Source organism: Peromyscus maniculatus, chromosome X (assembly GCF_049852395.1).
Source record: "Peromyscus maniculatus bairdii isolate BWxNUB_F1_BW_parent chromosome X, HU_Pman_BW_mat_3.1, whole genome shotgun sequence".
NCBI lineage: Eukaryota > Metazoa > Chordata > Mammalia > Rodentia > Cricetidae > Peromyscus > Peromyscus maniculatus.
In genome coordinates this window covers 79,964,052-79,987,770 of record NC_134875.1, presented here as the reverse complement: position 1 = coordinate 79,987,770, position 23,719 = coordinate 79,964,052, and the positions used below count along the sequence as shown (strand labels likewise).

Sequence of the window (23,719 nt, the reverse complement as noted above, 5' to 3'; positions counted from 1 at the left end):
GAACATTCCTAAACATAATAAAGGCAATTTACAGTAAGCCAACAGCCAACATCAAAGTAAATGGAGAAAAACTCAAAGCGATACCACTAAAATCAGGAACAAGGAAAGGCTGTCCACTCTCCCCCTACTTATTCAATATAGTACTTGAAGTTCTAGCCAGAGAAATAACACAACATAAGAATATCGAGGGGATACAAATTGGAAAGAAGGAAGTCAAACTTTCACTATTTGCAGATGACATGATAGTATACATAAGTGATCCCAAAAATTCTACCAAGGAACTCATACAGCTGATAAACACCTTCAGTAATGTGGCAGGATACAAGATTAACTAAAAAAAAAAAATCAGTAGCCCTCCTATATACAAATGATAAATGGGCTGAGAAAGGAATCAGAGAAACATCACCCTTTACAATAGCCACAAATAATATAAAATACCTTGGAGTAACCTTAACTAAGCAAGCAAAGGACCTGTATGATAAGAACTTTAAGTCCCTGAAGAAAGAAATCGAAGAAGACGTCAGAAAATGGAAAGATCTCCCATGCTCATGGATAGATAGGATTAACATAGTAAAAATGTCAATCTTACCAAAAGCAATCTACAGATTCAATGCAATCCCCATCAAAATTCCAACATAATTCTTCACAGGCCTGGAAAGAACAATACTCAACTTCATATGGAAAAACAAAAAAAAACCAGGATAGCCAAAAGAATCCTGTACGATAAAACAACCTCTGGAGGCATCATGATCCCTGACTTCAAGCTCTACTATAGAGCTACAGTAATAAAACCAGCTTGGTACTGGCATAAAAACTGACACGTGAACCAATGGAACCGAACTGAAGACCCCAACAATAATCCGCACATGTATGAACACCTAATTTTTGACAAAGAAGCCAAAACTGTACAATGGAAAAAAGAAAGCATCTTCAACAAATGGTGCTGGCATAACTGGAGGTCAACATGTAGAAGACTGCAAATAGATCCACATCTGTCCCCATGCACAAAACTTAAGTCCAAGTGGATCAAAGACCTCAAAATAAATCCAGTTATTCTGAACCTCATAGAAGAGAAAGCAGGAAGTACTCTTGAACGCATTGGCACAGGAGATCACTTCCTAAATATAACACCAGTAGCACAGACACTGAGAGCAACAATTAATAAATGGGACCTCTTCAAACTGAGAAGCTATTGTAGGGCAAAGGACACAGTCAATAAGATAAAAACGACAGCCTACAGAATGGGAAAAGACCTTCACTAACCCCACATCTGACAGAGGGTTGATCTCCAGAATATATAAAGAACTCAAGAAACTAGACATCAAAATACCTAACAGTCCAATTAAAAAATGGGCTATAAAGCTACACGGAGAATTCTCAACAGAAGAAGCTCAAAATGGCTGAAAGACATTTAAGGAATTGCTCAACATCCTTAATCATCAGGGAAATGCAAATCAAAATGACTCTTGAGATACCATCTTACACCTGTCAGAATGGCTAAGATCAAAAACACTGATGACAGCTTATGTTGGAGAGGATGTGGAGCAAGGGGAACACTCCTCCACTGTTGATGGGAATGCAAACTTGTACAGCCACTTTGGAAATCAATATGGTACTTTCTTAGAAAATTGGGAACCAATCTCCCTTAAGACCCAGCTATACCACTCTTGGGCATATACCCAAGGAATGCTCAATCATAACACAAGGACACATGCTCAACTATGTTCATAGCCGCATTATCCGTAATAGCCAGAACCTGGAAACAACCTAGATGCCCTTCAACTGAAGAATGGATAAAGAAAATGTGGTACATATACACAATGGATTACTACTCAGCAGAGAAAAACAATGACATCATGAGGTTTGCAGGCAAATGGATGGAACTAGAAAAAATCGTGAGTGAAGTAACCCAGACTCAGAAAGACAAACATGGTATGTACTCACTCATAGGAGGATACTAGATGTAAAGCAAAGGATAACCAGACTGCAGCTCACAACTCCAGGGAGGCTACTCAGTAAAGAGGACCCTAAGAAAGACACAGGGATCGCCCAGTGACAGAGAAATGGATGAGATCTACATGAGCAAACTAGGGGTGAGGGGGGAAATAGAGGGCAAGAGTCAGAGGGAAAAGAGCTTAGGGGAGCGGGGTGGGGTGGGGGGCGTCCTAGCTGGATCAGAAACAGAGTTGGAGAACAAGGAAAGAGATACCATGATAAATGAAGGCTCCATGGGAATAGGAAGAAGCAGAGTGCTAGAGAGGTCCCCAAAAACCAACCAAGATGACTCTACTACAGACTACTGGCAATGGTTGAGAGAGTAACTGAGCTGACCTACTCTGGTGATAGATACCCTGTCATGATAGAATTCTCATCCAGTGTCTGATGGAAAAAGATGCAGAGATCCATGGCCAAGCCCCAGGTGGAGCTCCAGGAGTCAAATCAATGAGAGAGAGGAGGGATTATATGAGCAAGAGATATCAAGACCATGATTGGAAAAAGCACAGGGACAAACAGCCAAATTAGCGGAACCAATAGCTGAGGAGCCCCCAAGGAACTGGACCAGGTTCACTGGATAAGTGAGACAGTTGATTAGTTTGAACTGTTCAGGAGGCCCCCAGGCAGTAGGGCTGGGACCTGTCCTTGGTGCATGAGCTGGCTTTTTGGAGCCTGGGGCCTATGCTGAGATACTTTGCTCAGCCTTGGTGCAGGGAGGAAGGGGCTTGGACCTGCCTCAATTGAATCTACCAGGCTGGGCTGACTCCCCAGGGGAGACCTTGCCTTGGAGGAGGTGGGAATGGGGGGAGGATTGAGGGTGAAGGCTGGGGGGTGGGAGGAGGGAGGACAGGGGAATCCGTGGCTGATATGTAACACGACTAGAAAATCTCCTATATAAAATTTTAAAAAAAAGAAATATAACAATAAAGCCAGTCCTAGAAATGAAGCAGTTTTATAGCGAAAAAGACTTTTAATTCTTATTACCATCACAAACTATTAAAAGCTGAATAAGAGGACCACGCCTTTAACCCCAGCACTTGGGAGACAGAGGCAGGCGGATCTCTGAGTTCCAGGCCAGTCTGGTCTACAAAGCAAGTTCCAGAACAATCAGGACTGTTACACACAGATACGTGTCTCAAAAAACAAAAGTTGAAAGAAGAAAAAGTTGAATAACAGTTAATTTCATCTTCTGTCCTTGAAGCTATAGGCAGTCATATCCACAACCACACTGCCTCAACTCCATCAATCAGCATCCTTGCAAACATCACTTTTTTTGTCGTGCTATCAGGAATATTGGGGTTTTTGTTAACTTTTTCTTTTATTTGAGATTATAAAATAATTGTATCATTACTCCTTCCCTTTCTTTCCTCCAAACCTTCGCATAAACCCTTCCATGCTCTCTAATCCATGGCCTCTTTTTTCGTTAATTGTTGCTATACACATTTATGTATATAAATATACAAACACTACCTCTTCAAATATGCTTGCCCTAACTCTCGACCCTCCCCTTTTAACACAGTATCAGAAAGTACATTTTAAAATTTCATTTTCCACCATAATATACAATGCTGTATCTCTACAACCTGCCTAAAACACAGCAGAATCAAAAGTACATATTAATCTTTGTGCAAAAAACAAATAGGTTTATTTCCTATAGCTCTTACCTGCAAGGTTTTACCAAGGCCCATGCAGTGGGCAAGAATACACCCTGAACCTGGAGATTTCTTTGTCTTTTTCACAGACTCACAACAGCAATCCCACATAAACTGAACACCTAAGAATGAGAAACCAAAACTTGTTAGAAACAGCAGGCTTTGGGTTTTTGTTTTTTTCAGATTTATTTTATGTGCTTGAATTTATACCATATAAGTGCTGGGAATTGAACCAAGTTTCCCTACAAGAGCAACAAGTACTCTTAGCTACTGAGCCATCTCTCCAGCACCCAAGAAACAGCATTCAAAAAGCAATTGGTGCTAAAGAAATTCTTAACACAAATAGAACTGTTTTTTTCTGCTAAAGTAAAACAGAAATAAAACACAAGCAAACAACAGGGGCATGTCTGTTCAATTACCCTAAACACTAGGTTTCTCTGTACCTTAGGATAGCCCAAAGAGGCAGAAGAATACTTGAGAATAGCAACTTTAACCAAAGAGGGCACAGCTTCCTATCAAATAAACTTTCAGGCTTACTGAATCAAGCAGAAAAGAAAGCCTGAGAGAATTATTTGTCCAAAAGTAGAAACTGAGCAATAAATGGGGTTGGTAAACCAAGAAGTAGGAACCCCTTACGGACTACTACACATACACATTTAAAACTAACTTAGTAGTTCTATACTAACAAAGCAGAGAGTAGGAACAGTTGAAAAACTGCCTGATACTAATGTTCAAAAATCAATTAAACATTTACTTAAAATTGTTGAAATGGCATTTCCCAAAGAAAGCTTTTGATTAACTGTGCTTCTACCTAACTGCTCTATCCAAGCATGATGTACCTTAACAGTGTTTGCTATATAATTTCCCACTTGTAAGTAGCACTTCTTGCCTATTTAAAACAGTATGCTTGCAGTCATCAAAACTTGTTCTTCCTTATTTGTGAGATCTGTAACAGCTGGAATCATATTATTGCTCAACAATGTATCTCCAGTGATTAGCAAAATGCTAGGCAAACAGAAGAGAACAAAAGCAAAGTAAAAATTTAGCTAAAAGTGATTGAATCATTTAGTAGCTTCTTACCATCTACTTGGTGGGGTTTCAATTTTATAACCATGTTTCTATGAACCTGCACTAAAGGTTCTTTGGTTTCTTCATCTTCATCTAAAACCAATTTGGTTGTTATTGGACACTTGGTAGGTGAAGCATCCTCAATTTCTATCACCTACAAAAAAGGGAGTCGTTGATAGTTAAGCTCATAGAAAGGTTTCAAGCAATGGTGGAGTATCAATATTTTGTTTTGTTTTGTTTTCTTTTCTTTTCTGTTTTTTGAGACAGGGTTTCTCTGTGTGATAGCCCTAGTTATTTTGGGACTTGCTTTGGTAGACCAGGCTGGCCTAGAACTCAGAGATTCGCCTGTCTCTGCCTCCCAAGTGCTGGGATTAAAGGTGTGCTGCACACCACCACCACCACCACCACCACCACCACCACCACCACCACCACCACCACCACCACCACCACCGCCGCCGCCGCCAGACCTAATATCAATCTTAACAAAATGCATTTTCCAAAATACAGACACATATTCCCACAGGACACATCCAATATGACAAGGTACAGGTTTATGTTTTCCAGAGAAAAAATCTCATATAGACTTGAAATCAATATAGCAATGTTAGGAATTACTTTAATACCTTTCACTCAAAATATTGCAATACAGTTGTATTAAGTAGAATTTTGAGTAAATAGCTCTCTGTCTGTGAAGTACAGAGTTCAATCGCCAAAATGCAGGGAAGGAAAGAGGGAGGGAAGACAGGGGAGGGGGGAAGAAGTAGTAAAGGAGAAAAGAGGGCAAGAAGGAAAGAGGCAAGCTAGCCCTTGTGGTGGTAGAGAAAGGCAGATTCCTATCACTCAGTGGCCAGCCAGAATAACGTACCTGACCAAGTCCAAGTCACTGAGAATCCCTGTCTCAAAAAACAAAGGTTGATGGTTCCTGAGGAATGACACTCAAGGCTGAACTCTGGCCTCTACATAAATATGCACCTCACACACACAAATACATATATAATAACAACAGCAAAACTTAACTGAATGTACACATACAAGCACAAGTAAGTGTACACACATATTTTGGGTTAACCCTAATTCACACATTACAGAAGGAACTAAGGAACAGATTTAGACCTAGAAAATTGCTTCCATATAGCTCATGGTCTGAAGCAAAACCAATGATATTTTACCAAAAGAAATGTTTATGTGAATAGATTTATTGTTCCATGCAAAAAAAAAATAAAATAAACAACAAAACTTTTTAAGTGCCAAGCATGGGGACAAAATCTATACTCTCACCCCTTTGGAAGTAAAGACAGGAAAATTGGGAGTTCAAAGACAGCCTAACCTACATATTGAGTTCACGGCCAAACTGTGCTACATGAGACCCTGTCTCTAAAAAAAAAAAAAATGACAAAAATAAAATAAAACCTTGAAGTTCCAGTCCACCTCTCCCATCCCTGAATGCTGGGATTACAAGCATTCACTACGACATCTAGCCTAGAAATTATTCTGAAGCAAACATAAGAAACTGACATTTTGTGCATACAAAAGTTGTCAGGTTCCCTTTAAAAGGGCGATCTTTTAAAAACCACAATAATGTTATCACATCTGAAAACTGCAAATTAAATCACAGGTTAGTAATAAATTACATGGCCATTGAATTTACATGAAATTTTAAGTGATAAACCAATCAAGAATAATACTGGGGGACATTATAGTTGAGCACAGGCATTTAGGTCCAAATTCCATTTCATTATGCTATGTAAATTTTCTTAGCTTTAGTTTCTATACTTGAAAATCAGCAAAGTGTTTCAAGAGCCCTCAGGGGTACTGTGGAGATAAGCAGCAGCATATATTAAGGATTTAGTACATAATAAGTATTTATCAGTTGTTATGTCCAGGCATTGATGATGTCACGACATAACACAAGGAAAAGCAACTAGAAAAAAAAAATCAAATTGCTTAAATTCCTTGGCCTGTTTGCAAGAAATGGTGGGCAGAATTTTAAAAGGGCACCAGGATTCTTGCCTCTTGTTATAAACATCCTGTACAATCTTAACTCATTGAGTATGATTGAGACCTATAAATACAATGTGATATTGGTCCCAGATATGACTAATCATCATCTGAGTCAGTTAATCAAAACATATTCTCCTAAGTAGGCCTGACCTAATCAAAGTTATCCATTTAAAAGACTGAAATGTTCTCCTGTAGGCCACAAAACTGAAACAAAATGCCATGTGGCTTTATTCTAATAGATAAGGGTCTAAACATTCTGGTAACAAGTTAAGCTGAAAAATAACACAAACTCTTAGATGCCAAGCATAGCCCTGGTAATTTTTAAAACTTAGTGAAACACTGAGCAGAGGATTCAGCAGTCACACCCAGCTAAGTCACTCCCAACTTCTCTAATAATGGTAAGATAATACATTTATCTTCTTTGAAGAGGTTAAGTGTGGGCTAACTTTTTCATGTAGGAGGAAAAGCCCTTGATGTCTGCAACCTTCTCCCTGGGTAGATCGGAAACCACTTAGATCAGCATGCAAAGTACTAGGGAATGTGTGTACTCCCCTCTACCATAAATCTCAAGACTTTGCATGCTTCTCCCAGGCTCTGATACAAACAGGGAACACAGCACAAAGAAGGAGCACACTTTATCTTGGACCATTCCAGCCCTACTTGCATACAGGAGCTGGTCACTGGAGTAAGAACTTACCCAGCCCACAGTAGAACAGCTCACTGTGGCCATGAGCGGCACCTGCTGGGTAAATATGGGGAGTTCTTTTCCTTCATTTAGTAAGCTTTTTTTTTTTTGCTCATTTTCTACCTTTTTAAATGAAATATATTCGTTATTATTTTTGCATTAATTTTTAACTTTGTCGCTTACTCTAAATCATTATTTTGGTTATTTTTCTTCTTGTGGTGCTTGGTGGATTGGTAGCTGGCTTTAACTAATTTTAAATGTATTCCTGCATCTGGTTTAATTTGTGTTGCCTTTACACTAGGTCCTGAGTGTTAGGAAAAAATGACCTCACCAGAGAAGGCCACTCACAAAGACCCCCATAAAAAGCCAACAAGTGTATACATCCCAAGAGATGTAGAAGGCACAACACAGAAAAACAAGAATCATGAAAATGCAAAGCAATGGAACTTAAAAAAGAAACCACTTTCCTCAAAAATCCTATTACTTAAAGGAAAAAAGTATAATAGGATCTTATAATAATGTTTAAAAGATCCTTATCTTTTTAATGTTATAGTTTCAACTACTGATAGATGATACCATTCTGGGATCTATTCCAAAATAATATAAAACTAAGTAAATAATGAAACAAATCTGGTACTGTTAGTAATGGATGAAGCTAGAATAATGGATACAAGAAGGATTAATGTATTATTCTCCTTATGTGTATTTGACAGTACTTTCACTATAAAATTCATTCAAAAACAGAAATCCTGAGGCTGGAGAGATGGCTCAGAGGTTAACAGCACGTACTGCTCTTGCAGAGGACAAGCATTCAGGTCCTAGCACCCATGTCTGGCAGCTCTTCTGCCTATAACCCCAGTTCCAGCAGATCTGACACCATCCTCAGGCCTTCATAGGCAATCACCCGCAAATATGAAATGAATCCACAGGCAGACATACATATAAACACATAATTAAAAATAACAATCTTTTTAAAAAAGGAAATATTTCATAAATATAAAAAAATCCACTGGCACAATGGCTCAGCAGATAAAGGTACCCTCTACACAACCCTAACAACTGAGTTAGAACCCACATAAAGGAAAAAGGAGAGAACCAATCACAAAGTACCCTCTGATACACACATGTGCATCATGGCTCATATGTACCCCACCACACAATTTTAGAAAGTCAAAAGAAATTTTAAAAAAGAAGTCATTTACCTAACTACCTATGTGACAATCATTTTGATGATCATACAAGAATCTGAAGCGTTTCCAAGTACCTAATCATGCAAACATAGCCTAATGAGCAGAGCATGCTGTCACTGGTGTTTATTGAAATGGTCAACTCTTGAAACCCTGTATGCATCTGTGACATGTGTCTATGAAAGTGATATATATCAATCAGAAATAAGTTGGCTACCTCTCTTAATTTCTCTCTCTCACGTTCCCTCTCTGCAATACGTTTTCGTCTCTCTTCCTCTTCTTTAAGAGCATTCTGGGTTTCTGTTCTTAGTTTATCATCTTTAAGAATCTTCCGAATTTTCTTTCTGCCTTTTCCAGGTGACTTAGAATCATCATTTTCATCCTCTTCCTCTTCATCCTCCTCATCCTCATCATCATCTTCCTTCTTTTCTTCTTCAGAATGGCTCTGTGGAATTCAAATACAGAGACAAACAGTAAAAATGGTGTCATTCAGTCACTTCGTATTCTACTATGTAATGTGCCAACAAGGGGTAGAATTAAAACTTTTTAAAATTATATCTAGAAATAAACAAATGTTGAATAAAACTTCAATTGAACCTGGACAAAGGAAAAAAATCAGGGCAAAAGAATGAAATAGGCATTTATTTTAAAACTTATACACAAAAGGCTGGGTGTGGTGGTGCATGCCTATAATCCCAGCACACAGGAAGCAGAGGCAGGCAGATCTCTGAATTCAAGGCCAACCTGGTCTACAGAGTGAGTTCCAGGATAGGCTCCAAAGCTACACAGAAAAATTCTGTCTCAAAAAAAAAAACCTTATACACAAATAGCTAACAAGAACATGGAAAGATGTCCAAACTAAAACATCAGAGAAAAATAAAATTTAAAACCGTAGTAAGATATCCTTTAATGCACATTGTAATTGTTGTTATTGAATAATAACAGCAAATATAAGAAACTAAATGTTGGTAAACATGAATTGGCACAGTACTTTTAAGAACACGAAATGATGTACCCAATATAGAAAAAGTATGTGGAAATCCTTTAAGAAGTTAAGCATATAATCACTGTATGACCCAGCAATTACAACTCATATACATACCAAAAACAACTAATCACGGGAGTAAAAACAAACGTTTGCAGTCATATTCATAATCACCTGACTCAAAGCAATTAAAAGGAGAAAATAAGCAATGTCTATCAAAAGATGAATGAATAATCAAAGCATGATAAACATATGCAATAGTTTATCCAGATATAAAAATGAAATGCTGGTAAACTACAACATGAATTAAACTTGAAAATAATTTATTAATGAAATAAGCTAGGAAGAGAAGCACAAATATTTTATATACAAGGTACTTTAAAATGTCAAGTGAATAAATTAGAGTGCACCAGGAGCTAAAGATTAGACAGAAAAATGATAAAGTTCAGTGGGTCTTGGGCTGAGTAGATGGCTCAGTGGTTAAGATGGCTTGCTGTTCTTCCAGAGGACCTGAGTTAGGTTCCCAGCACCCACATCCAGTGTCTCAAAAGCGAGCCCTTCTAGGCTAGGACATTGTCTCAAGTGTAGTGCACTTACCCAATATGGATGAGGCCATATATTCAATACCCAGCTGCACACATAAAAAAGAACCTCTCATGGCACATACCTGTCATGTCAGCACTCAGAAAGCTGAGACAAGAGGATCAGGAATTGAAAGCTGGCCTCAGAATAGAGGTAGTTCAAGGCCAGGTTGAGCTATATGAACCCTATCTCAAAAGAGAAAATCATGAACAGAATACATTGTGTGGGAAAATCTTCTATTTTGAATTTAAAAAAGGAAACAAGAGCCATACGGTGGTGGCGCACACCTTTAATCCCAGCACTCAGGAGGCAGAGAAAGGCGGATCTCTGTGAGTTTGAGGCTGGCCTGTTCTACAGATCGAGATCCAGGACAGGCTCCAAAACTACACAGCGAAACCCTATCTCAAAAAAAAGAAAAAAAAAATGGAAGAAAACGGGAAAAAAAAAGAATGAAGGTATTCACGTGAAGTTTGTAATTTTCCAGTATATAAAAGTTACATTTGGAGCTGGGCGGTGGTAGCACATGCCTTTAATCCCAGCACTCGGGAGGCAGAGGTAGGCAGATCTCTGTGAGTTCGAGGCCAGCCTGGACTACCAAGTGAGTTCCAGGAAAGGCGCAAAGCTACACAGAGAAACCCTGTCTCGAAAAAAAACAAAAAAAAAAACAAACAAAAAAAAAAAAGTTACGTTTGTATTATATTGTAATCTTTTAAATGTGAATATAAAAACATATTAAAACTAAAAAACTTTCTTGCTGAAGGGGCAAATCAAGAAAGAAAAAAGATTCTTTCAACAAGGGTAAATTTTAAAGAAGAAAAGAAAATGCAAGTACTGAATGAAATTCAAACAAAATAGTGAATTTACTACAAAGTATAATATAGTGTGTGAATTATAATTCAAACAAATAATAAATGCTACTATTGCCTTATTTTCACTGGATGAATCCTCTTGAACCTTAATCCGTCGTCTTTTCTTTTTCTGCTTATAACTCCGCTGATTTTCTTCCAATTCTGCTTTCTTTGCAGACCTGAAGAAAATTTTAAATGTAAAATAAAATAAAATGCTTCCTGATGAGTTATGTACTACTTTGGAAATACCATGCCAGGACCATGTGTACGCTGCACACATAATACACCACTGAGCAGCATACACAGACCATGGTATTACTTTAGTAAAAATAAAGGTACATAGCATAAAATTTACCATCTTAACCACTGTTAAGTGTATAGTTTAATAGTGTTAATGACACTGACTTTTTTGGGAAGCGCTGCTCAACTGCATGATATGTGCATGGCATGCATAAGACCATGGAGTTTCATTCCCAGCACTACTAAATCAAGCAATTTAAAAAAAAAATGAAGCCCAGCAGTAGTCATAGACGTCTTTTATCCCAGCACTTGGGAGGCAGAGGCAGGCGGATTTCAGTGAGTTCAAGGAAAGCATGGTCTACAAAGCAAGTTCCAGGACAGCGAGGACTGTCACACAGAGAAACCCTGTGTCAAAAACCCAAAAAGTAATTAGGGGCTAGGACTGCAGCTCAGGTGACAGATATAGTGCTTGCCTACAAGGCAAAATGCCCTAGGCATAACCCCTACCACAGAGTAAAGTGGGCATGGTACGCAACACCAGCCATCTCGGCACCCAAGAGGTGAAAATATGAATAATGGCAGTTCAAGGTCATCCACAACTACACAGTAAATTAAAGGCCAGCAGCCCTAGTTATATAAGACTGCAACCTCCACCCCATGCCCTCAACAAAAGGAAGAAAGGAAGGACAGAAAGTGAGGAAGATCTGGGCCTGTACCTCAATTGGTAGAGTCTCTGCCAAGAAAACACAAAGCCCTGGGATCAATCACCAGCACTATATATACAAACTAGATATAATTACTTGTTTTCTTAATTTTTATTAACATATATTCATTTGCTCAATGTGAAGAGTTTCATAAACTGCCCCCCCCCCTTTTGTTTTTCACGACAGGGTTTCTGTGAGTAGCTTTGTACCTTTCCTGGAACTCACTCTGTAGCCCAGGCTGGCCTCGAACTCACAGAGATCCACCTGCCTCTGCCTCCGGAGTGCTGGGATTAAAGGCATGCGCCACCACCGCCTGGTTCATGAACACAGTTTTATTCAAGCGTATCATGTACTTTGACCAAATTTATTCCCCATTCCTCTTCTCCTGACTTCCTCTTCATTCGGGGGGGCGGGGTGTGCGTGTGAGAGAAAGAGAGGGAAGGGGAGAGAGAGAGAGAACGCGAGCGCAAGCACACATCCATGGCACAAGTATGGCAGTTAAGAGAACTGGTAGACATCATCAGTTCTCTCTTTCCATCAATTGAGTTCCAAGGATCAGGCTTATCAGAAAGTATCTTTCCCTGCTGAGCTTTCTCACTGGCCTCTCTGTTAAAAAATTACCTTCAAATCAAAATATTATATATTTTGTTAACTTTATTTGCAATCATAGCCATTTTTCAAATGACTTGAAAGTATAGTCATTTCGATAAATTCCTAGCATTTTTTAAATTTATTTATTTTTGCAGAGGGATGGGGGGCCACAGCACATATGCAGAGAAACAAGAACAGCTTGCAAGAATTGGTTCGCTCCTTCCACCATGTGGGTCCTAGGAACAAGCTCAGGACATTAGGCTCAGCAATGGGCACCTTTACGTACTTGGCCATCTCATCAGCCCAATTTCTAACATTCTTTGAAAATAAAGCAAATCAAACACACAAACAAAAAAACCTGTGTAATACTGACCTTGTTCTAGGCCGTTGTTCATCCTCAGATTCACTGACTTCTTCACTAACTCCTGACTCTTGGAAGTCAGTGTCTTCTGAATCCTCACTGCTCACTTAAATTTAGAAAAAAATAAATAAATTACTAAATATTTTTCAAAAGAAACAAGATCCATTTAATAACTTCACATTAAAACACTAGAGACTTATACAAAGACCATCGGGAGTGTGTGTGTGTGTGTGTGTGTGTGTGTGTGTGTGTGTGTGTGTGTGTGTGTGTACACAGCTGAATACATATTACATAAGATACCATTCAAGCCCACCATGGTGGCACACCTTTAATCTTAGCACTTGGGAGGCAGAGACAGTTGGGCCTCTGTGAGTTCGAGGCTAGCCTGGCCAACATAGTATGTTCCAAGACAGCCAGAACTACATAGAAAAACCCTGTCTCAAAATAACAAAGCAAACCAAAACAAGATATAACATTTAATGATCCAAATAGCTTAAGGCTGAAAACCTAAATCAGAAGGTTGAAATGCTCCAAAATCTGAAGCCTATGAATATCCACATATTCCAAGAGTGAAAGCATCTAAAGTCATATGTTAAGTTGCTGTCTAAAATGCAGGCGCACTAGAAATACTGCTTATGTACATGAACTATACATGACACATAAATGAAGTTTGTGTTTTAACAAGGACCCCTTCACCAAAGATATCTCATTATTTACATTTCAATATTTCAAAAAAGGGAAAAAAAACACTAAACTAAAATATTTCTGGTACTAAGCATAGCAGATAAGGTATACTAAATCTGTTTAGGAATGTGCCCTGTATTCTTGATCTCCCTAAGACCTTTTATCATGAAGGGGTGTTGGATTTTGTCAAAGGCTTTTTCAGCATCTAATGAGATGATCATGTGATTTTTTTTCTTTCAGTTTGTTTTTACAGTGTATTACATTGACAGATTTTCATATGTTGAACCATCCTTGCATCCCTGGGATGAAACCTATTTGGTCATAGTGGATATTTTTTTTGATGTGTTCTTGGATTTGGTTTGCCAATATTGTGTTGAGTATTTTTTCATCAATGTTCATGAGGGAGATTAGTCTGTAATTCTCTTTCTTTGTTACATCTTTGTGTTGTTTGGGTATCAGGGTAATTGTAGCCTCATAAAAAGTTTGGTAATGTTCCTTCTGTTTCTATTGTGTAGAACAATTTGAAGAGTATTGGAATTAGTTCTTCTTTGAAAATCTGGTAGAATTCTGCAGTGAAACCATATGGTCCTGGGCTTTTTTTGGTTGGAAGACTTTTAATGACTGTTTCTATTTCTTTAGGGGTTATTGGTCTATTTAAATAGTTGATCTGGTCTTGACTTAACTTTGGTATGTGATATCTATCCAGAAAATCGTCCATTTCTTCCAGATTTTCCAATTTTGTGGAGTACAGGTTTTTGAAGTATGACCTGATGATTCTCTGGATTTCCTCGTTGTCTGTTGTTATGTCTCCCTTCTCATTTCTGAATTTGTTAGTTTGGGTGCTCTCTCTTTGCCTTTTGGTTACGTTGGATAAGGGTTTGTCTATCTTATTGTTTTTTTCAAAGAACCAACTCTTTGTTGCATTGATTCTTTGTATTGTTCTCATTTTCTATTTCATTGATTTCAGTTCTCAATTTGATTATTTCCTGGCGCCTATTTCTCGTGGGTGAGTTTGTTTCTTTTTGTTCTAGAGCTTTCAGTTGTGCTGTTAAGTCACTGGTATGAGATTTGTCCATCTTCTTTATATGTGCATTTAGTGCTTTGATTTTCCTCTTAGCATTGTTTTCATAGTGTCCCATAAGTTTGGGTATGTTGTACTTTCATTTTCATTGAATTCTAGGAAATCTTTAATTTCTCTCTTTATTTCTTCCTTGACCCACTGGTGTTTTAGGTGGGCATTATTCAGTTTCCATGAGTTTGTGGGTTTTCTATAATTTTTGTTGTTGTTGAAATCTAACTTTAAGGCATGGTGGTCTGATAGAATACAGGAGGTTATTCCAATGTTTTTGTATCTGTTGAGATTTGCTTTGTGACCAAGCATGTGGGCAATTTTTGAGAAGGTTTCATCGGGTGCTAAGAAGAAGGTATATTCTTTTGTGTTAGGATGAAATGTTCTGTAGATATCTATTAAGTCCATTTGAGTCATAACATCTGTTAAGTCCTTTATTTCCTTGTTAAGTTTCTGGTAGATCTGTCTTTTGTTGAGAGTGGTGTGTTAAAATCTCCCACTACTAGTGTGTGGGGTTTGATGTGTGATTTACACTTTAGTAATGTTTCTTTTATGAATGTGGGTGCCTTTGTATTTGGGGCATAAATGTTCAGAATCAAGACTTCATCTTGGTGGATTTTTCCTGTGATAAAAATGTAATGTCCGGCCGGGCGGTGGTGGCGCACGCCTTTAATCCCAGCACTCGGGAGGCAGAGGCAGGCGGATCTCTGTGAGTTCGAGGCCAGCCTGGGCTACCAAGTGAGTTCCAGGAAAGGCGCAAAGCTATACAGAGAAACCCTGTCTCGAAAAACCAAAAAAAAAAAAAAAAAAAAAAAAAATGTAATGTCCATCCCGATCTCTTTCAAATGATTGTAGTTTGAAGTCTATTTTATTAGATATTAGGATAGGTACACCAGCTTGCTTCTTAAGTCCATTTGATTTGAAAGCCTTTTGCCAGCCCTTTACTCAGAGGTAGTGTCTGTCTTTGAAGTTACAGTGTGTTTCTTGTATGCAGCAGCAGGATGGATCCTGTTTTCTTATCCATTTTGTTACCCTGTGTCTTTTTATAGGTGAGTTGAGACCATTGATATTGATGGATATTAAGGACCAGTGATTGTTAATTCCTGCGGGGGGGGGGGGGGGTGTTGGTGATAGTGTTGTATGTTTCCCTTCTTTGGTATTAGTTGGTATGGGACTATCTATTGCCTGTGTTTTCATGGGTGTATCTAACTTCCTTAGGTTGAATTTTTCCTTCTAGTGCTTTCTCTAGGGCTGGTTTGTAGATAGGTATTATTTAAATCTGGTTTTATCATGGAATATTTTGTTTACTCTGTCTTTGGTGATTGAGAGTTTTGCTGGGTATAATAGTCTGGGTTGGCATCTGTGGTCTTTAAGTGTCTGCATAACATTTTTCCAGGACCTTCTAGCTTTCATAATCTCTATTCCATCTCTTGCATTCAGTTAGTTATGCTTGCTTCTGTAGTTCCTGTTCGTTTAGTCACAATTTCTATTTCCAGGATTCCCTCAGTTTGTGTTTTCTTTATTGTCACAATTTCAATTTTCAAATCCTGAAATGTTTCCTTCATCTGTTTAATTACTTTTTCTTGGCTTCCTTTGATTCCTTCCAATATTTTCTTTGTTTTTTCTTCCATTTCTTTAAGGGAATTTTTTATTTCCTCTTTAAGGGAGTTTTTCCTTTCCTCTTTAAGGGCCTCTATCATCTTCTTAAAGTCATTTTTAGGACTGATTTCTTCTGCTTCTCCTTTGGTATGTTCAGGTCTTGCAGGTGTAGAATAATTGCTAGGTTCTGATGTTGTCATATAGGTCTTTATGTTGTTGCCTGTATTTTTGCAGTGGGGTCTACTCATCTCTTCCTCTGCTAAGTATAGGCGTTGACTGTGTCTGAAGGCGCCTCTCTTGTTCTAATTGTTAGTCTTGGTCCAGTACGAGTTCTTGGTCAAATCGGTGCTGTTGAGATCTGTTTCTCCGGAAAACAGCTTAGTCCAATCAGTGCTAGTAGGTTCTGTCTCAGGGAGCAGTTGTTCCCAATTGGTGCAGGGTCTGCTTATGGCTCCAGTGGTTGTTGGGTTTGTAGGGGTTGGTTTTTTGTTTTTTTGGGTTTTTTTGGGGGGGGGGCAGGGAAAGGTAGCTGTCTGGTCCCTGGGACTCCAATGGGTAGGGCCTAGGGGCTAGAGACCTGGTCTGATGGTCTGGAGATGGGGGCTTACTTGTTCCCAGTCGGTGTAGTGTATACTTATGATTCTGGTGATCTGGTTCGGTGGCTGGACAGCGCCTTCTTTTGTGTTCTCAGCTCTCATTTTGCTCATTCGTCAACTCCTCAGCTGATCTTGTTTCCTCAGACTGCAGACTGCAGGCTTCTGAAACCTCTGCCAAATGGATCTCAGCTGAGCAGGTTGTTCAGTAGGGCAATCTCACCAATACCTCCAAGTTGTTGGGTTTCCAAAGATTGGCGGCTGGGCCCTGAGTTGGCCTCAGGCAGAATGTTGGAATCCGTTCTCTATGTTTTTTGAGACAGGGGCTCAATAAACAGGCTGGCCTTGAACTCTCCAGGATACTGGGATTGTGTGCACAGCTGCTTTAGCTGTTGTTCGGCATTTTCTTGATTAGTGATTGATGTATATTGGCGGCAGGTGCAGCCCTGGGCTGGTGATCCCGTTGTAAAGCAGAATGAGCAAGCCTTGAGTACTAAGTCAGTAAGCAGCATTTCTCTATGGCCTCTGCACTGACCAGTTTCCAGCCGTGATGGAAGTGACCTGAGAGTTCTAAGATGAAATAAACTTCCCTTCCCAACTGGGTTTTGGTCATGGTATTTACCACAGCATTAGAAACCTTAAGATACCCCTGGTTTTGAATGTAAAAGAGAAGATGAATTCCAAAACTAAGAGACCGTTAATGGCAAAACTGTCAGTTTCCTAGTAATGCACTAGGACCAAACATGAGATCAGATATGTACAGATACTCTGTTAGGAGATTAAGTGTCTGAACAGATATGCTCAAATTTCAATACTATTCACAAAACTTATTCACAAAACCAGTGTTTTCTTTACATTCAAAAGAAAAATGTCTTACCCTTCCTTCTATTTCTTCCTTTGGCTTCTTTGTGTTCTTTAGACTTTGTCTTTTTTTCTTCTCCAGATTCTCCATCACTCTCAGTCAGTTTGTACCTCAAAAGTCTATGTCTGTATCTTGGCTTCTTCGATTCTTCAGAATCTGAATCTGACTCAGAATTGACTTGATTTGGGGCTATTAAATAAAGAAAATATATTAATAAAGCCCTCTTCAACAGACGTTCTTTTAATTTTTTTTAAAAACTATTGTCTATTCACTATTACGATAATTTATGGAAAGGCTCCTTAGTATCAATGAGCTGTCCACCTTAGTATCATTGGTGATAATGGGTGATCACTCATTGGCCTCAGTTACTGAATATGGACTAACCATCAGCAATGTGTATCATTTTAAAGTATAAAATATTTGGTTTACTTATTTATTGACAATAAGTGAAACAACTAGCATAACTGCCACAATTATTATAAGGCATGCAAATGAACCATGATGATAAAGTTGTAAACATCTTTTAAAAGCTCAAAGCATTGACTGAGACAAAATGGCTAAGGAATGAAACATCTTTGGAGAGCTCACCCTCATCTCCTGGGGTTTCTTCACCTTGTTTTCCAATTCTTTTTCTCTCTCCTTCTGGTTCATCATCTGAAGACCCATCCTCATCAGAGGAAAGGTTGGCTTTAATTTCTTCTAAAAGCATCTTCTTGGCAATTCTTTAGAGTAAAAAAAATAAAAATAAAAAGCTGTATTGGGGGGGTGAAGTATACCAAATTAAAAAAAATTGTTTCAAAATAAGAATAAACAGTGCCAAACAGACTTTATATTACAAGTGTGAGTCTGACAAAAACTATATTTTAACAAAAGTTCTCAATGACCACTTGAAAATGTTCACTGTACTGATCATTCCTCAACTCCATACAATTCTTTAATATACTGAAACCTCTCAGGGATATCGTCTAGTAATTATTTTGACCAATTAATAGTTGATGCTGCCATCTTCTAGTAACTATTATGTGAACTAGGCTAACAACAGTAAAATGCACTTATCCAGACAACGGAAGTCAGAGAGAAATCTCCACAGAAGAGGTTTTATTCCACAGGAGAACAAATTCCCAGAAAAGCAATATATAACGAGCCACTCTAGATAACACTTCCAACTACCGGATACTGCATTTGAACCTTAATTTCATTTTACATCCTAAAAAGGTTAACCAAAGCAACACCACAAATATGAAGTATTGAAGCAACCATTAGTAATAGTCAAGCTGGGGCAGAGAAGGGACATCAGTGCTACTTATTACATGGTGAAAGAACACAAATTATCAAAAATGAATTTTAAGTTCAGGAAAAATATAGTACAATAGCTTGGCATATACAATTTCTCAAGATGCTTCTCAAGACAAATTTGCTAATAGAAAAATTAACTACTTAAGGAAAACACACCTTTTACTAATATCCTGAAAATATACTCCTAGGAAATTTCCAAATTTGCACTAAAGAAAATTATCTGAAACATGTACATGAAAGTTTACAGCAGTGTGTTGCTAATAGTAAAAAAGTTAAAACAACTCAAATAGCTATCAAATACTGGAGAGAAATAAAATGTGGCTTATTCATACAATAGAATATTAAGACATAAAAATGAATGAGAAACTGACAGATTAAATGACTTTGGTGAACCTTCATAATTTCATTTGTAGATCTTTCCATTTCTAATTTATAAATACATTTGGGGTTATCAATTATAAATGTACTGCCTCCTTTCAACATTGTATACTTCTATTTGATGATTTCTGTGTCAAACGTTATATGGAAATGTTTCCAGGTATTTTCTGTATTAACTGTGAATGAATAGAACAAAATAAATTGCCTGTGATGGAAAAAAAATAAAAATTAAAAAAAAATTATCTGAAAGTGTAAAATAAAAGCAATAATGAAGTTTTTGTACAAGGCATCATCATGGATTATTCTAGGTATCCTTTTGCCATAAACTCATAAATCAAAGTAATTAATGAAAAAAAACCTTATAGAATGGCTCACAAAGAAGGTGGCAAGGTCCTAAGAGCTTGTCAGGATTTAAAGTTTATAAGATAAACATCCATTCAGCAATCAAGACTGACAAATTCAGTGAAGATGGTATTGTTGAAACTATAGAACCTTTGGGTTTTGTTTCTTTGGTTTTTGGAGACAGGCTATCACTCTACAACCAGAGGTGGCCTTGACCTCACAGAAGACTGCCTCTGCCTCCCAAGTACTGGGATTAAAGGTGTACGCCACCAGACCTGGCCACCTCCACCTCAGCTGTTTCCTGATTTGAAACCATTCTTTACCTTGCTTAGCATTCAGTTTCATTTCAATCAATCAAGAATTCACTCTATAGTAAGAAGTAGTAATAGCTGTTAATTAAGGCCTCAATTCTGACAGATATGTTTACTGCCCCTTACATTCAAAGACGCAGAGCAAACACACCTACTAGGCTGAAGCAAAATAGGCAATCTCTTCATAAATGTCTATTATATGCCATTTTGTCCTAAGTCCTTCACACAGATGGATCTGAAGACGTAACAGAAAATCAGTAGATGAAGGAAGGCATGGATGACTGTATTTTTTGGTTGTTTCTGCTCTGATTTTATTTCAATTAAGTATAGATTAATTAAATCACCTCATATTAACTCAATAAAGTTGAGGAAGCAAGCTCACTCTTTTACATGTAGGTCAGTGGTTCTGGCTTATAATACATATAGGAAACATTTTACAAACAGTAGACTAATTAAGGGTTGCAATATTTTATCATGCCAAGAAAAAAAATAACAAATATCATTTACTCTCATCAGTTTTTTTTTTAAGATTTTATTTATTGCATATACAGTGTTCTGTCTACATGTATGTCTGCAGGCCAGAAGAGGGCACCAGATCTCATTACAGATGGTTGTGAGCCACCATGTGGTTGCTGGGAATTGAACTCTGGACCTCTGGAAGAGCAGCCAGTGCTCTCAACCTCTGAGCCATCTTTCCAGCCCTCCCATCAATTTATAAAATAAAGAGTATCCAGTATATCTTCCTCAAATTAGTAAACCACTACCGAATAAAGGAAGTTTTTTAAAGCTGAAAAGATCTTTACAGAAAAATTTTTCTAAAATCATCCTAAATACATACAATATCAGTACTTCTCATCAACTAGGAAAATGTTTCTCAAGTTAAACTACGTAATGTATTGTTTATAAATGTTTCTATGTGTATAAAACCTGTACATGAAGTGTTGTTGCATATTAGATTAGACCCAGAAAACTATTTCCCTAGAAGCTACAAGAAGATTTATAAAAATCATTTGGGTAAGACAACACATTTCTAAATCTACTTATTCTAAATGTCAATGGAATAACCTGACTTTAGTTTGTGACCACAAATTCAAAAGGCCTTAAAAGTTCATGCTAACTATTCTTAATTCTTAAAAACCTTCTTAATTGTAAGCAACCACATAATTTTTCCTCTTTCAAATTCTAGATTCTTTTTTTTTTTAAAGGTTTTTTTTATTTATTATGTATACAGTGTTCTGTCTGCATGTATCCCTGCAGGCCAGAAGAGGGCACCAAATCTCATTGCAGATGGTTGTGAGCCATCTTGTGGTTGCTGGGAATTGAACTCAGGACCTCTGGAATAGCAGCCAGTGCTCTTAACCTCTGAGCCATCTCTCCAGCCCCTAAATTCTAGATTCTTAAGACTATGTCTAAATATAAATCTACCTAATTTATTCAAGATTCTAGATTGTCAAATAACTAAGGAATATTAATGTAAATGATGATACAATATATTAAGTAATAAATTATACAATAAATCACAGAAAATGACATCAGAGCTACACATTAAAGAATTACAACTTGCCAACAACCTTCAGTAATGCTATAATAAGGGAAACAATTATGGTCACTTTAGAAGCAGATGAACCACAAACTTCAGAGAATGGTCATTTTTCTCCCAAATCACTAGTTCAATAGAGTAGTGGAGACTCCTCAAGTTTTATAAGACTAACAAGTTTTAAAACTGCACTTTAACATTATTTTACCAAAGTAAAGTCTTACTTATAGCCAAGGATACTAATAAAGTTCATCATACCACACAAATCATAGTTGATGGGGAACTGGGGAGGTGTTAAAAAGGTTAAGCACACATACTGCTCTTCCACCTAGGACAGGAGTTTAATTCCAAGCACCAGCATCATCAGGAGGCTCAAAACTATCTGTAACTCCAGCACCAGGGGCAATCAACATCCCTGGCCTCTGTGGGCACCTGCATTCATGTGCATATACCCACACACAGAGTCACACATAAATAAAAATTAGTTTAAAAAGCAAAATCAATAATGACTTACGGTTCAAGACTGATATATCAAATGACTGCTATAATCCTAACCTAAACTATATCCTGCTACATCCCAAAATTATAATTTAAAGGACCAAAGGGCTGAGGCCAACCTTCATCCTCAGCAAGCATGCTGAGGTGAGATGTGTCCCACCTACAAAGCCCGCTGTGAGACACTTTAAAGGGAAACTCCAGTACCTTAACTCTGGAGTCACAGGCCACAGAGACTTCAAAGACATCATCACTTGAGAACCAGCTGAGGCTGGCAAAGCATCATTTGGAGGCCTCGGCTGGACCCATGCATACGCATGTGATGGATGTATAGTCATAATCCCTAGTTGATTCTGTTTGCTCTGAAGTTTCCTTTCTTGAGGCTTTCCAGGATGTTTCTGGGAAACTCATCCAGGCAACAAGGAATGCCCCTGGAATCTCAATGATCAAAATTATATCTTGGGACAGGTTGAGCATCCAAAACAGTCAGGACTCTTATCAGAAGCATTACAGGCACAGGCTGTACCACTCTGTGGCAGCAAACATGGGCAGAGCCTAAGGTAATAAGAGATTCCATTTTCCTGAAAGGGAGGGAAGGGAAAGGGGAAAAAGCAAAACAATATGGGAGGGAAGGTAAAACCCCACCAACAATGATCAGGCTGATGCATGAGAGAATAGGACCCCCAAATCCATAGAAACTAAGTCTTCTCAATTGCACAGTGAATACTAAGATAATGCTTTACTACACCTCATCTACTAAAAGAAAGAAAACGAAAATAGGAAACTGGCCTGAAAACATAAACAAGCAATCAGAAAAACAAAAATAGAAAGGCAAAAAAGCTGTTAGAAATCGTGGTCCTATCTGGAAAAGAAATGAGTAATAATGCTTCATTAAAGTGCTCAAACAGGAAAGCAAAGGAAACTGCCTCTTGCTGGTATGCAAATAAATTCAAAACAGTGAATTTCTTTATAAGGAACTACCATCAGGACACATCTCCTGCACCAGAGCACTTTAGAAAAAGCCATAACAAAAGTAACACAAAATGTTAGAGCCAGAAGTCAGGAACCTACATCCCAGTAAGAGACAACAAATGACATAACTAATAAACAAAGCCAAAAGGAGAGACTAAGATCCTACATCCCAATCAGCATTAGTGTGCCAAGGGAATACTCTTGATGTATTAACTACATCTGTGCTAATGTGTGCCTGGACAAACACAAAATCATTCAAAAAGACAAGTGTGTGTGTGTGTGTGTGTGTGTGTGTGTGTGTGTGTGTGTGTGTGTGTGTTACAAAAACACACACACATATGTGTATATATATATGCATATATATATGCATTTCACAGACATTCAATTTTTATGTCTTTTACACATAAAAAATCGAAGTTTTGATTTTTTTTCTTAAGAAGAGCACTAAACATCTACATGCCAGTATGTTTTTATCTCTAACATCAGGTAATACATCTTACAACTACTATTTTATTATTTAAGAGGCTCTAAAACCAGGTATAAGGAAACTCTCAAACTAAAATTATATATATATATATATATATATATATATATGTATATGCATTTGAATTTTATTTATTCTTATTTCATGTACATTAGCATTTTGCCATGGATGTTGGGTCCCCAGGAACTGGAGTTACAG

At 37.8% G+C, this 23,719-nt stretch overlaps 1 protein-coding gene across 17 annotated transcripts in view; it reads right to left on the bottom strand.

Moving 5' to 3' along the window:
• Atrx (ATRX chromatin remodeler) overlaps positions 1-23,719 on the bottom strand; it is a 180,666-nt gene that overhangs the window by 67,359 nt on the left and 89,588 nt on the right. For all 17 annotated transcript variants that reach the window (XM_015986247.3, XM_076562565.1, XM_042269321.2 and 14 more), the window contains 7 exons: positions 18,295-18,428; positions 17,722-17,895; positions 12,912-13,005; positions 11,080-11,182; positions 8,806-9,033; positions 4,728-4,869; positions 3,660-3,769 (listed from right to left, as the gene is read on the bottom strand). In XM_015986247.3, the coding sequence (XP_015841733.1) occupies positions 3,660-3,769; positions 4,728-4,869; positions 8,806-9,033; positions 11,080-11,182; positions 12,912-13,005; positions 17,722-17,895; positions 18,295-18,428 (985 nt within the window). The remainder of the gene's footprint in view (positions 1-3,659; positions 3,770-4,727; positions 4,870-8,805; positions 9,034-11,079; positions 11,183-12,911; positions 13,006-17,721; positions 17,896-18,294; positions 18,429-23,719) is intronic.